The 16,466-nt window shown below is 42.5% G+C and overlaps 2 protein-coding genes across 2 annotated transcripts; both read left to right on the top strand.

Moving 5' to 3' along the window:
- Positions 1-307: 307 nt before the first annotated feature.
- On the top strand, positions 308-2,750 carry LOC146606814 (E3 SUMO-protein ligase ZBED1-like). The gene is made up of 3 exons (XM_085349357.1): positions 308-1,647; positions 1,824-2,076; positions 2,236-2,750. Exons 1-3 carry the CDS (start codon positions 530-532, stop codon positions 2,650-2,652), a joined length of 1,788 nt encoding a protein of 595 aa, XP_085205483.1. The 5' UTR covers positions 308-529; the 3' UTR covers positions 2,653-2,750.
- A 4,898-nt stretch (positions 2,751-7,648) lies between these two features.
- On the top strand, positions 7,649-10,091 carry LOC146606813 (E3 SUMO-protein ligase ZBED1-like). The gene is made up of 3 exons (XM_085349358.1): positions 7,649-8,988; positions 9,165-9,417; positions 9,577-10,091. The coding sequence occupies exons 1-3, from the start codon at positions 7,871-7,873 to the stop codon at positions 9,991-9,993; spliced, it is 1,788 nt and encodes a 595-aa protein (XP_085205484.1). The 5' UTR covers positions 7,649-7,870; the 3' UTR covers positions 9,994-10,091.
- The last annotated feature ends 6,375 nt before the right edge of the window (positions 10,092-16,466 follow it).

Genomic DNA, 16,466 nt, shown 5'->3' with positions numbered 1-16,466 from the left:
GAAGTACATTCTTTTTTTAAAGACTAACATTAGCTAGGGCTGTGCGACATGACCAAAATCTCATATCCCAATATAAGACGTTTCTCGTCTTATATTGTAGTTTTATTTTATAGTGTTTCTGTGTTCTGCTGGTCCAGACTGGAGTTCCTTTCCTGGCTACAGACCTGCGGGTCATCCAGATCCTCATTTTCCTTACAATCATGTTGCTGTGGGAGGTCTTGATGGACAGAACACACAAGAAAAAAGTCACACTGTGAGCAGGTCTCTCAGATATGTGAGCGATATTTAAATTAGGGGTGTCAAATTATCGCGTTAATTGCGATTAATTAATTACAATGCTATTTAGCGCGTTATGTTTTTTAATCTCGTTAATCTAATTTTTAATCTCTTGACGTCATTGATTTTGTATGAGAGTTGCTATGTTATAAAATCCGTTTTTATGTGCTGGGCTCCTTGTGCTTGACTTGTTGGGGGTGGAGTCACGTCGTGAGGTCAAGGTGAGAAGTGGTGATTAGCTTACAGTGTGGATATGGAGGCGCATCTGAGAGTTGTTGGCCCAATGAACGGGAAATTTGTATTTCATAAACGCCCCGACGGCACCATTGACAAAGGTAAAGTGGTCTGCCTAGAGTGTAAGAAGGAGTTTGCTTACCACCGAAGCAGCTCAAGTTTGGCCTATCACCTCAACGCAAAGCACCCAGCCGCGAGTGCAGCAACAGCTAGCAGTGAAGACGTTAGCAATATAGCAAGCCAGAGCAAAGCTTTTCGCCAAACAAAACTAGAGAATACCCCTCGTATGAGCAAGTCTGCGACCGACAGGCTGACTAATGTTATTGCCAAGTGGATAGCGATGAACTGTAGGCCGATAAATATAGTAGAGGACGAAGGATTGACAGAGGTGTTGCAAATTGCGTCCAATGACCCGTCATACAAGCCGCCGTGCAGGACTACAGTAACGACCAAAATCAGCAAAATGTACGACGTCGAAAAGAAAAACAAACTTGAGATTTTGGCGGAGGATTCTCCCAACTGTGTTGCTATAACCGGAGATCACTGGACCTCAGCTGGCAACCACAGCTATTTTGGGGTGACTGGACACTTTATTGATAGTGAGTGGAACCTCAACTCATTTGCACTGACCGTCATGAGAACAGAAACCAGGCACTTTGCTGATAAATGCGCCGAACAGTTCCTCAAGGTAGCAAATGACTGGGGTATTGAAAACAAGATATCCACCATTGGCACAGACAGCTCAGCAAACATGCTGGCTGCTATGAGAGCACTTCCATATGAGCACATCGCCTGCAATGCTCACATTCTCCAGAGGACCATCACGGTATGTCTCGATAGCAGTGGTTTTGTCGGTGTACTGGCAAAGTGCCGCAAGATTGTTGGTCATTTTAAACAAAGCCCTGCGAGTACCACAGAACTTAACCAACAACAAGTAGCACTCGGAAAGAAGAGCGATCAACTTATACAGGATGTACCCACCAGGTGGAACTCGACTCTCGCAATGGTCTCACGCCTCCTATGTAACCGAGAGGCTGTCCAGGCTACGTTGGACCAACAGAACCACAGGTTGGTCTTGCCAACCGAAGCTGAGTGGGCGAAACTGCAGAGGCTGGAGCTCCTGCTTGAACCATGCAAGTAAGTTCAAATAAACACCTTCCCATTTTAATTATATAAACTACTGTTACATGTGTAAAATCAAAATTAATGAACATAACAAGGAACTTTTAAGGACAATTAAATTGGAAATCAGTTACACTTTGATTTAAATGAATCCAGCTAGGTTTATTTAGCAAACCTCTCTACCTCTGCAGGTATGTGACAGAGCTGCTGGGTGGTGAGGCCTACGTCTCTTGCTCTGTAGTGCTGCCTGCTTTTCGCCATCTGTACCGTGTCATGGACATTACTGATGATGATCCTGCCTACGTGGTGAAGTTCAAGAATGCCTTCCAGAAGGATCTGGCAGCACGACGAGCTAATGGCAACGAGATATGGTTCGAGGTGGCCACAGCATTGGATCCACGGTTTAAGGATTTGAAATGTCTTCCAAGAGAAAAGAGGGAACAGGTAGGACAATAAGGTTAAGCTGGACTAATGAGTCCAATTCATTATCAAATCAAACTTTTATTTATTATATGGAACACAAAGTTCTTTACAAGATTAAATAAAAAAAAAAAAAAAAGCACTTAGTTTTAATCACAATCATTCATTCATTCATTCATTCAGGTGTGGACCATTCTGGAGAATATGCTCCAGGCAGCAGAGCCCAGAAGAGCAGATAGTCTCCAGCCCTCCACAGAGGATGATGGACCAGCTCAGAAGAAGAGGAGGAGCGAACTCCTTCTGGGGTCTGACTCTGACTCAGAAGATGGAATTGAGTCTGGAGAGCTGCAGCGCTACAGAGCAGAACCCAGCATCAGTATTGATGACTGTCCCCTGCAGTGGTGGTATGCTCACTCAGGAGTCTATGAAAAGCTGTCAGTCCTAGCACAAAAGTACCTGGCCTCCCCAGCTACCTCTGTACCCTGTGAGAGACTCTTTAGCCTTGCAGGCCACATAGTGCAAAAGAAAAGGGCAGCCTTGCTTCCAGAAAATGTTACCAGGCTGGTGTGTCTTAGCGACTGGCTGAGGAAGAAGAAATGAGACACATGTGGTCAGCATAGCTGCTGTGTCATTTGTAGCCTACTAGAATAGATTGCTTGATGTTCAGCACTTTTTTTTGTGATGGAAGAATACTTTGATGTGCTAACTTGCAGCACTGCAATGTCAGTTTTATTTTTCATTATCTGAAGCAGAGGAATTTCAGTGCTGTATTGCTCAGAAAAGAGCAACTCTGATGTGCTAACTTGCAGCACTTAATTTATTTGATTTTATTTGTATTTATTTTTCCACTTATTTTACAAAAGAATACAACAGTATGTAAATGGTTGCATCTGTTTAACGTTTGTTAAACAATAAATGACTTTATAAAGTCACTTTCTTTGTTATATCAGTCTTTTGGTCTGCCACAATAAGTTGAGGGCTTTCCTCAGCTATTTTTAGGTGAGATTAAAAAAGAGATTAATTAGATCAATTAATTAAAAATCATAATTAATTAATCTCTATTTTTTTTTAATCTCTTGACAGCACTAATTTAAATATTCTCTCTCATGCAGCGAACAGAGAAGAATTCTGTTTACATGCAGAAAGTCATCATTTATGAGGCGTACAGCTCACTACTCCAACTTGGTCCTTGTGGCCAATAATCCACAGTTTTCATTGTCTCAACATTTTTCTACATTCTGCGTACAGTTCTGGGCTAACATGACTTAAATCTGAAACAGAAAACATGTCTCCAGTGAGGCAGTATCCCAGGCGGTAATGCACGCCATGTGTCTTTGTGACATTTTGTTATAAGTCATATTCATTTCTATATTATGAAATCTGCTTATTACACTTTTACATACCAAATCTGGTCAGCCGTGATCCAGGTTTCCACAACAAATCCAGCTGTTCTCCGGTCCAGACATTAATCCCTTCATCCTCCTGCTTCAGTGCAAGCTGCTCTCCTCCCTGATTGGTGGAGATTTCCTCCTGTTCCTCTTTAGTCTGTAGAGGCTCTGGGTCCTCCTGGTTGAGACTGGAGCTCCTCTCATGGTCACAGAACTGCTGATCATCCAGACCTTCGTGTTCAACAAAAGGACACAAGAAAATAGTGACTAATGTGATGATAAGAAAGCTCAAGAAGGATGAAAACGGTCACCTATTGAGAATTTAGCTTGCGTTTTATGTTGCCACAGAAACATTCACTGATAGTCATTTGTTCACTGGATGATGTTGATAACCTTACAGCTGTCTGGGGTCTGATTTTTAGATGTGACTGCCAGTGATCATCACACACTGTGAATAAACAAACAAATGAACAGCAGCATGATCTGAATATGATCATGAAAGCTTAAAGTATTTTACGACGGCAGGTAAGATATGCTGTTAATGCTAATCTTTTAACATTTTACTAATAAATATGATGCAAATCTCATGGTCCACTACATTCCAAAGATGCTCTGTTGGGTTGAGAGCTGGTAACTCTGGAGACCCGAGTACAGAGAACTCAATGTCATTTTAAGGGAACTGCATATTTTCTCTTTTTTGGACTACTCTCTGTAAATCATGCAGATGTTTGTGCTGGAAATTTAAACAGATCAGCAGTTTCTGAAATACTCAGATCAGCCAATGTGGCACCAACACCCACACCATGATCAAAGTGATTTCAATCACCGTCACTGATCGCTATATGCTGAAATGCATGGACTGCTGCCATCTGATTGGCTGATTACATTTTGGATTAAAGAGTAGTTGAACGGGTGTAGTTAACAAAGTGGCCGTAAGTATGTTTACATAGATGCAGTGTTAGGGAGTAACGGCATACATGTACCGGCATTATGCATTTAAAATACAAAACATGAGTAACTGTATTCCGATATCCATCCATCCATTCGCTTATCCTTTTCAGGGTCGCGGGGGGCGCTGGAGCCTATCCCAGCTGTTATAGGGCGAAAGGTGAGGTACACCCTGGACAGGTCGCCAGTCTGTCGCAGGGCTAACACATAGGGACAGACAACCATTCACACTCACATTCACACCTAGTGGCAATTTGGATTATCCAATTAACCTATCCCCACAAGCTGCATGTCTTTGGACGGTAGGAGGAAGCCGGAGTACCCGGAGAGAACCCACGCAAACACGGTGAGAACATGCAAACTCCACACAGAAAGACCCCGGCCTGATGGTGGAATTGAACTCAGGACTTTCTTGCTGTGAGGCAACAGTGCTAACCACCGTGCCGCCGATAGTTACCGATAATTTGGTAATAATTAGAATACAGTTACTTCTAAATAAATGGATTACACGATGGTCTTTTCCTGTTTCATATGTCAGGCTATACCCTCTCTAATTTTGTTGATTTCACGCATTACCGGAAACCCAAACAAAACACGCAACAAGAAGCTCTAGTGTAAGTCTCTTGGTAATGTTGGTGGCGTCAGTTATACAATGGACCCAGAAACCGAGCTGCTCTCAACTATAAAGACTCCACCCGAAAGAAACATCTGGAAGTACATTCTTTTTTTAAAGACTAACATTAGCTAGGGCTGTGCGACATGACCAAAATCTCATATCCCAATATAAGACGTTTCTCGTCTTATATTGTAGTTTTATTTTATAGTGTTTCTGTGTTCTGCTGGTCCAGACTGGAGTTCCTTTCCTGGCTACAGACCTGCGGGTCATCCAGATCCTCATTTTCCTTACAATCATGTTGCTGTGGGAGGTCTTGATGGACAGAACACACAAGAAAAAAGTCACACTGTGAGCAGGTCTCTCAGATATGTGAGCGATATTTAAATATTCTCTCTCATGCAGCGAACAGAGAAGAATTCTGTTTACATGCAGAAAGTCATCATTTATGAGGCGTACAGCTCACTACTCCAACTTGGTCCTTGTGGCCAATAATCCACAGTTTTCATTGTCTCAACATTTTTCTACATTCTGCGTACAGTTCTGGGCTAACATGACTTAAATCTGAAACAGAAAACATGTCTCCAGTGAGGCAGTATCCCAGGCGGTAATGCACGCCATGTGTCTTTGTGACATTTTGTTATAAGTCATATTCATTTCTATATTATGAAATCTGCTTATTACACTTTTACATACCAAATCTGGTCAGCCGTGATCCAGGTTTCCACAACAAATCCAGCTGTTCTCCGGTCCAGACATTAATCCCTTCATCCTCCTGCTTCAGTGCAAGCTGCTCTCCTCCCTGATTGGTGGAGATTTCCTCCTGTTCCTCTTTAGTCTGTAGAGGCTCTGGGTCCTCCTGGTTGAGACTGGAGCTCCTCTCATGGTCACAGAACTGCTGATCATCCAGACCTTCGTGTTCAACAAAAGGGCACAAGAAAATAGTGACTAATGTGATGATAAGAAAGCTCAAGAAGGATGAAAACGGTCACCTATTGAGAATTTAGCTTGCGTTTTATGTTGCCACAGAAACATTCACTGATAGTCATTTGTTCACTGGATGATGTTGATAACCTTACAGCTGTCTGGGGTCTGATTTTTAGATGTGACTGCCAGTGATCATCACACACTGTGAATAAACAAACAAATGAACAGCAGCATGATCTGAATATGATCATGAAAGCTTAAAGTATTTTACGACGGCAGGTAAGATATGCTGTTAATGCTAATCTTTTAACATTTTACTAATAAATATGATGCAAATCTCATGGTCCACTACATTCCAAAGATGCTCTGTTGGGTTGAGAGCTGGTAACTCTGGAGACCCGAGTACAGAGAACTCAATGTCATTTTAAGGGAACTGCATATTTTCTCTTTTTTGGACTACTCTCTGTAAATCATGCAGATGTTTGTGCTGGAAATTTAAACAGATCAGCAGTTTCTGAAATACTCAGATCAGCCAATGTGGCACCAACACCCACACCATGATCAAAGTGATTTCAATCACCGTCACTGATCGCTATATGCTGAAATGCATGGACTGCTGCCATCTGATTGGCTGATTACATTTTGGATTAAAGAGTAGTTGAACGGGTGTAGTTAACAAAGTGGCCGTAAGTATGTTTACATAGATGCAGTGTTAGGGAGTAACGGCATACATGTACCGGCATTATGCATTTAAAATACAAAACATGAGTAACTGTATTCCGATATCCATCCATCCATTCGCTTATCCTTTTCAGGGTCGCGGGGGGCGCTGGAGCCTATCCCAGCTGTTATAGGGCGAAAGGTGAGGTACACCCTGGACAGGTCGCCAGTCTGTCGCAGGGCTAACACATAGGGACAGACAACCATTCACACTCACATTCACACCTAGTGGCAATTTGGATTATCCAATTAACCTATCCCCACAAGCTGCATGTCTTTGGACGGTGGGAGGAAGCCGGAGTACCCGGAGAGAACCCACGCAAACACGGTGAGAACATGCAAACTCCACACAGAAAGACCACGGCCTGATGGTGGAATTGAACTCAGGACTTTCTTGCTGTGAGGCAACAGTGCTAACCACCGTGCCGCCGATAGTTACCGATAATTTGGTAATAATTAGAATACAGTTACTTCTAAATAAATGGATTACACGATGGTCTTTTCCTGTTTCATATGTCAGGCTATACCCTCTCTAATTTTGTTGATTTCACGCATTACCGGAAACCCAAACAAAACACGCAACAAGAAGCTCTAGTGTAAGTCTCTTGGTAATGTTGGTGGCGTCAGTTATACAATGGACCCAGAAACCGAGCTGCTCTCAACTATAAAGACTCCACCCGAAAGAAACATCTGGAAGTACATTCTTTTTTTAAAGACTAACATTAGCTAGGGCTGTGCGACATGACCAAAATCTCATATCCCAATATAAGACGTTTCTCGTCTTATATTGTAGTTTTATTTTATAGTGTTTCTGTGTTCTGCTGGTCCAGACTGGAGTTCCTTTCCTGGCTACAGACCTGCGGGTCATCCAGATCCTCATTTTCCTTACAATCATGTTGCTGTGGGAGGTCTTGATGGACAGAACACACAAGAAAAAAGTCACACTGTGAGCAGGTCTCTCAGATATGTGAGCGATATTTAAATTAGGGGTGTCAAATTATCGCGTTAATTGCGATTAATTAATTACAATGCTATTTAGCGCGTTATGTTTTTTAATCTCGTTAATCTAATTTTTAATCTCTTGACGTCATTGATTTTGTATGAGAGTTGCTATGTTATAAAATCCGTTTTTATGTGCTGGGCTCCTTGTGCTTGACTTGTTGGGGGTGGAGTCACGTCGTGAGGTCAAGGTGAGAAGTGGTGATTAGCTTACAGTGTGGATATGGAGGCGCATCTGAGAGTTGTTGGCCCAATGAACGGGAAATTTGTATTTCATAAACGCCCCGACGGCACCATTGACAAAGGTAAAGTGGTCTGCCTAGAGTGTAAGAAGGAGTTTGCTTACCACCGAAGCAGCTCAAGTTTGGCCTATCACCTCAACGCAAAGCACCCAGCCGCGAGTGCAGCAACAGCTAGCAGTGAAGACGTTAGCAATATAGCAAGCCAGAGCAAAGCTTTTCGCCAAACAAAACTAGAGAATACCCCTCGTATGAGCAAGTCTGCGACCGACAGGCTGACTAATGTTATTGCCAAGTGGATAGCGATGAACTGTAGGCCGATAAATATAGTAGAGGACGAAGGATTGACAGAGGTGTTGCAAATTGCGTCCAATGACCCGTCATACAAGCCGCCGTGCAGGACTACAGTAACGACCAAAATCAGCAAAATGTACGACGTCGAAAAGAAAAACAAACTTGAGATTTTGGCGGAGGATTCTCCCAACTGTGTTGCTATAACCGGAGATCACTGGACCTCAGCTGGCAACCACAGCTATTTTGGGGTGACTGGACACTTTATTGATAGTGAGTGGAACCTCAACTCATTTGCACTGACCGTCATGAGAACAGAAACCAGGCACTTTGCTGATAAATGCGCCGAACAGTTCCTCAAGGTAGCAAATGACTGGGGTATTGAAAACAAGATATCCACCATTGGCACAGACAGCTCAGCAAACATGCTGGCTGCTATGAGAGCACTTCCATATGAGCACATCGCCTGCAATGCTCACATTCTCCAGAGGACCATCACGGTATGTCTCGATAGCAGTGGTTTTGTCGGTGTACTGGCAAAGTGCCGCAAGATTGTTGGTCATTTTAAACAAAGCCCTGCGAGTACCACAGAACTTAACCAACAACAAGTAGCACTCGGAAAGAAGAGCGATCAACTTATACAGGATGTACCCACCAGGTGGAACTCGACTCTCGCAATGGTCTCACGCCTCCTATGTAACCGAGAGGCTGTCCAGGCTACGTTGGACCAACAGAACCACAGGTTGGTCTTGCCAACCGAAGCTGAGTGGGCGAAACTGCAGAGGCTGGAGCTCCTGCTTGAACCATGCAAGTAAGTTCAAATAAACACCTTCCCATTTTAATTATATAAACTACTGTTACATGTGTAAAATCAAAATTAATGAACATAACAAGGAACTTTTAAGGACAATTAAATTGGAAATCAGTTACACTTTGATTTAAATGAATCCAGCTAGGTTTATTTAGCAAACCTCTCTACCTCTGCAGGTATGTGACAGAGCTGCTGGGTGGTGAGGCCTACGTCTCTTGCTCTGTAGTGCTGCCTGCTTTTCGCCATCTGTACCGTGTCATGGACATTACTGATGATGATCCTGCCTACGTGGTGAAGTTCAAGAATGCCTTCCAGAAGGATCTGGCAGCACGACGAGCTAATGGCAACGAGATATGGTTCGAGGTGGCCACAGCATTGGATCCACGGTTTAAGGATTTGAAATGTCTTCCAAGAGAAAAGAGGGAACAGGTAGGACAATAAGGTTAAGCTGGACTAATGAGTCCAATTCATTATCAAATCAAACTTTTATTTATTATATGGAACACAAAGTTCTTTACAAGATTAAATAAAAAAAAAAAAAAAAGCACTTAGTTTTAATCACAATCATTCATTCATTCATTCATTCAGGTGTGGACCATTCTGGAGAATATGCTCCAGGCAGCAGAGCCCAGAAGAGCAGATAGTCTCCAGCCCTCCACAGAGGATGATGGACCAGCTCAGAAGAAGAGGAGGAGCGAACTCCTTCTGGGGTCTGACTCTGACTCAGAAGATGGAATTGAGTCTGGAGAGCTGCAGCGCTACAGAGCAGAACCCAGCATCAGTATTGATGACTGTCCCCTGCAGTGGTGGTATGCTCACTCAGGAGTCTATGAAAAGCTGTCAGTCCTAGCACAAAAGTACCTGGCCTCCCCAGCTACCTCTGTACCCTGTGAGAGACTCTTTAGCCTTGCAGGCCACATAGTGCAAAAGAAAAGGGCAGCCTTGCTTCCAGAAAATGTTACCAGGCTGGTGTGTCTTAGCGACTGGCTGAGGAAGAAGAAATGAGACACATGTGGTCAGCATAGCTGCTGTGTCATTTGTAGCCTACTAGAATAGATTGCTTGATGTTCAGCACTTTTTTTTGTGATGGAAGAATACTTTGATGTGCTAACTTGCAGCACTGCAATGTCAGTTTTATTTTTCATTATCTGAAGCAGAGGAATTTCAGTGCTGTATTGCTCAGAAAAGAGCAACTCTGATGTGCTAACTTGCAGCACTTAATTTATTTGATTTTATTTGTATTTATTTTTCCACTTATTTTACAAAAGAATACAACAGTATGTAAATGGTTGCATCTGTTTAACGTTTGTTAAACAATAAATGACTTTATAAAGTCACTTTCTTTGTTATATCAGTCTTTTGGTCTGCCACAATAAGTTGAGGGCTTTCCTCAGCTATTTTTAGGTGAGATTAAAAAAGAGATTAATTAGATCAATTAATTAAAAATCATAATTAATTAATCTCTATTTTTTTTTAATCTCTTGACAGCACTAATTTAAATATTCTCTCTCATGCAGCGAACAGAGAAGAATTCTGTTTACATGCAGAAAGTCATCATTTATGAGGCGTACAGCTCACTACTCCAACTTGGTCCTTGTGGCCAATAATCCACAGTTTTCATTGTCTCAACATTTTTCTACATTCTGCGTACAGTTCTGGGCTAACATGACTTAAATCTGAAACAGAAAACATGTCTCCAGTGAGGCAGTATCCCAGGCGGTAATGCACGCCATGTGTCTTTGTGACATTTTGTTATAAGTCATATTCATTTCTATATTATGAAATCTGCTTATTACACTTTTACATACCAAATCTGGTCAGCCGTGATCCAGGTTTCCACAACAAATCCAGCTGTTCTCCGGTCCAGACATTAATCCCTTCATCCTCCTGCTTCAGTGCAAGCTGCTCTCCTCCCTGATTGGTGGAGATTTCCTCCTGTTCCTCTTTAGTCTGTAGAGGCTCTGGGTCCTCCTGGTTGAGACTGGAGCTCCTCTCATGGTCACAGAACTGCTGATCATCCAGACCTTCGTGTTCAACAAAAGGACACAAGAAAATAGTGACTAATGTGATGATAAGAAAGCTCAAGAAGGATGAAAACGGTCACCTATTGAGAATTTAGCTTGCGTTTTATGTTGCCACAGAAACATTCACTGATAGTCATTTGTTCACTGGATGATGTTGATAACCTTACAGCTGTCTGGGGTCTGATTTTTAGATGTGACTGCCAGTGATCATCACACACTGTGAATAAACAAACAAATGAACAGCAGCATGATCTGAATATGATCATGAAAGCTTAAAGTATTTTACGACGGCAGGTAAGATATGCTGTTAATGCTAATCTTTTAACATTTTACTAATAAATATGATGCAAATCTCATGGTCCACTACATTCCAAAGATGCTCTGTTGGGTTGAGAGCTGGTAACTCTGGAGACCCGAGTACAGAGAACTCAATGTCATTTTAAGGGAACTGCATATTTTCTCTTTTTTGGACTACTCTCTGTAAATCATGCAGATGTTTGTGCTGGAAATTTAAACAGATCAGCAGTTTCTGAAATACTCAGATCAGCCAATGTGGCACCAACACCCACACCATGATCAAAGTGATTTCAATCACCGTCACTGATCGCTATATGCTGAAATGCATGGACTGCTGCCATCTGATTGGCTGATTACATTTTGGATTAAAGAGTAGTTGAACGGGTGTAGTTAACAAAGTGGCCGTAAGTATGTTTACATAGATGCAGTGTTAGGGAGTAACGGCATACATGTACCGGCATTATGCATTTAAAATACAAAACATGAGTAACTGTATTCCGATATCCATCCATCCATTCGCTTATCCTTTTCAGGGTCGCGGGGGGCGCTGGAGCCTATCCCAGCTGTTATAGGGCGAAAGGTGAGGTACACCCTGGACAGGTCGCCAGTCTGTCGCAGGGCTAACACATAGGGACAGACAACCATTCACACTCACATTCACACCTAGTGGCAATTTGGATTATCCAATTAACCTATCCCCACAAGCTGCATGTCTTTGGACGGTAGGAGGAAGCCGGAGTACCCGGAGAGAACCCACGCAAACACGGTGAGAACATGCAAACTCCACACAGAAAGACCCCGGCCTGATGGTGGAATTGAACTCAGGACTTTCTTGCTGTGAGGCAACAGTGCTAACCACCGTGCCGCCGATAGTTACCGATAATTTGGTAATAATTAGAATACAGTTACTTCTAAATAAATGGATTACACGATGGTCTTTTCCTGTTTCATATGTCAGGCTATACCCTCTCTAATTTTGTTGATTTCACGCATTACCGGAAACCCAAACAAAACACGCAACAAGAAGCTCTAGTGTAAGTCTCTTGGTAATGTTGGTGGCGTCAGTTATACAATGGACCCAGAAACCGAGCTGCTCTCAACTATAAAGACTCCACCCGAAAGAAACATCTGGAAGTACATTCTTTTTTTAAAGACTAACATTAGCTAGGGCTGTGCGACATGACCAAAATCTCATATCCCAATATAAGACGTTTCTCGTCTTATATTGTAGTTTTATTTTATAGTGTTTCTGTGTTCTGCTGGTCCAGACTGGAGTTCCTTTCCTGGCTACAGACCTGCGGGTCATCCAGATCCTCATTTTCCTTACAATCATGTTGCTGTGGGAGGTCTTGATGGACAGAACACACAAGAAAAAAGTCACACTGTGAGCAGGTCTCTCAGATATGTGAGCGATATTTAAATATTCTCTCTCATGCAGCGAACAGAGAAGAATTCTGTTTACATGCAGAAAGTCATCATTTATGAGGCGTACAGCTCACTACTCCAACTTGGTCCTTGTGGCCAATAATCCACAGTTTTCATTGTCTCAACATTTTTCTACATTCTGCGTACAGTTCTGGGCTAACATGACTTAAATCTGAAACAGAAAACATGTCTCCAGTGAGGCAGTATCCCAGGCGGTAATGCACGCCATGTGTCTTTGTGACATTTTGTTATAAGTCATATTCATTTCTATATTATCAAATCTGCTTATTACACTTTTACATACCAAATCTGGTCAGCCGTGATCCAGGTTTCCACAACAAATCCAGCTGTTCTCCGGTCCAGACATTAATCCCTTCATCCTCCTGCTTCAGTGCAAGCTGCTCTCCTCCCTGATTGGTGGAGATTTCCTCCTGTTCCTCTTTAGTCTGTAGAGGCTCTGGGTCCTCCTGGTTGAGACTGGAGCTCCTCTCATGGTCACAGAACTGCTGATCATCCAGACCTTCGTGTTCAACAAAAGGACACAAGAAAATAGTGACTAATGTGATGATAAGAAAGCTCAAGAAGGATGAAAACGGTCACCTATTGAGAATTTAGCTTGCGTTTTATGTTGCCACAGAAACATTCACTGATAGTCATTTGTTCACTGGATGATGTTGATAACCTTACAGCTGTCTGGGGTCTGATTTTTAGATGTGACTGCCAGTGATCATCACACACTGTGAATAAACAAACAAATGAACAGCAGCATGATCTGAATATGATCATGAAAGCTTAAAGTATTTTACGACGGCAGGTAAGATATGCTGTTAATGCTAATCTTTTAACATTTTACTAATAAATATGATGCAAATCTCATGGTCCACTACATTCCAAAGATGCTCTGTTGGGTTGAGAGCTGGTAACTCTGGAGACCCGAGTACAGAGAACTCAATGTCATTTTAAGGGAACTGCATATTTTCTCTTTTTTGGACTACTCTCTGTAAATCATGCAGATGTTTGTGCTGGAAATTTAAACAGATCAGCAGTTTCTGAAATACTCAGATCAGCCAATGTGGCACCAACACCCACACCATGATCAAAGTGATTTCAATCACCGTCACTGATCGCTATATGCTGAAATGCATGGACTGCTGCCATCTGATTGGCTGATTACATTTTGGATTAAAGAGTAGTTGAACGGGTGTAGTTAACAAAGTGGCCGTAAGTATGTTTACATAGATGCAGTGTTAGGGAGTAACGGCATACATGTACCGGCGTTATGCATTTAAAATACAAAACATGAGTAACTGTATTCCGATATCCATCCATCCATTCGCTTATCCTTTTCAGGGTCGCGGGGGGCGCTGGAGCCTATCCCAGCTGTTATAGGGCGAAAGGTGAGGTACACCCTGGACAGGTCGCCAGTCTGTCGCAGGGCTAACACATAGGGACAGACAACCATTCACACTCACATTCACACCTAGTGGCAATTTGGATTATCCAATTAACCTATCCCCACAAGCTGCATGTCTTTGGACGGTGGGAGGAAGCCGGAGTACCCGGAGAGAACCCACGCAAACACGGTGAGAACATGCAAACTCCACACAGAAAGACCCCGGCCTGATGGTGGAATTGAACTCAGGACTTTCTTGCTGTGAGGCAACAGTGCTAACCACCGTGCCGCCGATAGTTACCGATAATTTGGTAATAATTAGAATACAGTTACTTCTAAATAAATGGATTACACGATGGTCTTTTCCTGTTTCATATGTCAGGCTATACCCTCTCTAATTTTGTTGATTTCACGCATTACCGGAAACCCAAACAAAACACGCAACAAGAAGCTCTAGTGTAAGTCTCTTGGTAATGTTGGTGGCGTCAGTTATACAATGGACCCAGAAACCGAGCTGCTCTCAACTATAAAGACTCCACCCGAAAGAAACATCTGGAAGTACATTCTTTTTTTAAAGACTAACATTAGCTAGGGCTGTGCGACATGACCAAAATCTCATATCCCAATATAAGACGTTTCTCGTCTTATATTGTAGTTTTATTTTATAGTGTTTCTGTGTTCTGCTGGTCCAGACTGGAGTTCCTTTCCTGGCTACAGACCTGCGGGTCATCCAGATCCTCATTTTCCTTACAATCATGTTGCTGTGGGAGGTCTTGATGGACAGAACACACAAGAAAAAAGTCACACTGTGAGCAGGTCTCTCAGATATGTGAGCGATATTTAAATATTCTCTCTCATGCAGCGAACAGAGAAGAATTCTGTTTACATGCAGAAAGTCATCATTTATGAGGCGTACAGCTCACTACTCCAACTTGGTCCTTGTGGCCAATAATCCACAGTTTTCATTGTCTCAACATTTTTCTACATTCTGCGTACAGTTCTGGGCTAACATGACTTAAATCTGAAACAGAAAACATGTCTCCAGTGAGGCAGTATCCCAGGCGGTAATGCACGCCATGTGTCTTTGTGACATTTTGTTATAAGTCATATTCATTTCTATATTATGAAATCTGCTTATTACACTTTTACATACCAAATCTGGTCAGCCGTGATCCAGGTTTCCACAACAAATCCAGCTGTTCTCCGGTCCAGACATTAATCCCTTCATCCTCCTGCTTCAGTGCAAGCTGCTCTCCTCCCTGATTGGTGGAGATTTCCTCCTGTTCCTCTTTAGTCTGTAGAGGCTCTGGGTCCTCCTGGTTGAGACTGGAGCTCCTCTCATGGTCACAGAACTGCTGATCATCCAGACCTTCGTGTTCAACAAAAGGACACAAGAAAATAGTGACTAATGTGATGATAAGAAAGCTCAAGAAGGATGAAAACGGTCACCTATTGAGAATTTAGCTTGCGTTTTATGTTGCCACAGAAACATTCACTGATAGTCATTTGTTCACTGGATGATGTTGATAACCTTACAGCTGTCTGGGGTCTGATTTTTAGATGTGACTGCCAGTGATCATCACACACTGTGAATAAACAAACAAATGAACAGCAGCATGATCTGAATATGATCATGAAAGCTTAAAGTATTTTACGACGGCAGGTAAGATATGCTGTTAATGCTAATCTTTTAACATTTTACTAATAAATATGATGCAAATCTCATGGTCCACTACATTCCAAAGATGCTCTGTTGGGTTGAGAGCTGGTAACTCTGGAGACCCGAGTACAGAGAACTCAATGTCATTTTAAGGGAACTGCATATTTTCTCTTTTTTGGACTACTCTCTGTAAATCATGCAGATGTTTGTGCTGGAAATTTAAACAGATCAGCAGTTTCTGAAATACTCAGATCAGCCAATGTGGCACCAACACCCACACCATGATCAAAGTGATTTCAATCACCGTCACTGATCGCTATATGCTGAAATGCATGGACTGCTGCCATCTGATTGGCTGATTACATTTTGGATTAAAGAGTAGTTGAACGGGTGTAGTTAACAAAGTGGCCGTAAGTATGTTTACATAGATGCAGTGTTAGGGAGTAACGGCATACATGTACCGGCATTATGCATTTAAAATACAAAACATGAGTAACTGTATTCCGATATCCATCCATCCATTCGCTTATCCTTTTCAGGGTCGCGGGGGGCGCTGGAGCCTATCCCAGCTGTTATAGGGCGAAAGGTGAGGTACACCCTGGACAGGTCGCCAGTCTGTCGCAGGGCTAACACATAGGGACAGACAACCATTCACACTCACATTCACACCTAGTGGCAA

Source organism: Diplotaxodon limnothrissa, unplaced genomic scaffold (assembly GCF_057381915.1).
Source record: "Diplotaxodon limnothrissa isolate DT_005_m unplaced genomic scaffold, D_limnothrissa_male_GT1.1 unmapped_scaffold_6, whole genome shotgun sequence".
Classification (NCBI taxonomy): domain Eukaryota; kingdom Metazoa; phylum Chordata; class Actinopteri; order Cichliformes; family Cichlidae; genus Diplotaxodon; species Diplotaxodon limnothrissa.
Note: the sequence above shows the minus strand (reverse complement) of the source record. Positions and strands in the feature narration are given on the sequence as shown.

Coding starts and splice junctions, on each gene's coding strand:
- LOC146606814 (XM_085349357.1), top strand. CDS start 530: ATGGAGGCGCATCTGAGAGTTGTTGGCCCAATGAACGGGAAATTTGTA. Junction 1,648..1,823: donor CTCCTGCTTGAACCATGCAA/GTAAGTTCAAAT, acceptor CTACCTCTGCAG/GTATGTGACAGAGCTGCTGG. Junction 2,077..2,235: donor CAAGAGAAAAGAGGGAACAG/GTAGGACAATAA, acceptor TCATTCATTCAG/GTGTGGACCATTCTGGAGAA.
- LOC146606813 (XM_085349358.1), top strand. CDS start 7,871: ATGGAGGCGCATCTGAGAGTTGTTGGCCCAATGAACGGGAAATTTGTA. Junction 8,989..9,164: donor CTCCTGCTTGAACCATGCAA/GTAAGTTCAAAT, acceptor CTACCTCTGCAG/GTATGTGACAGAGCTGCTGG. Junction 9,418..9,576: donor CAAGAGAAAAGAGGGAACAG/GTAGGACAATAA, acceptor TCATTCATTCAG/GTGTGGACCATTCTGGAGAA.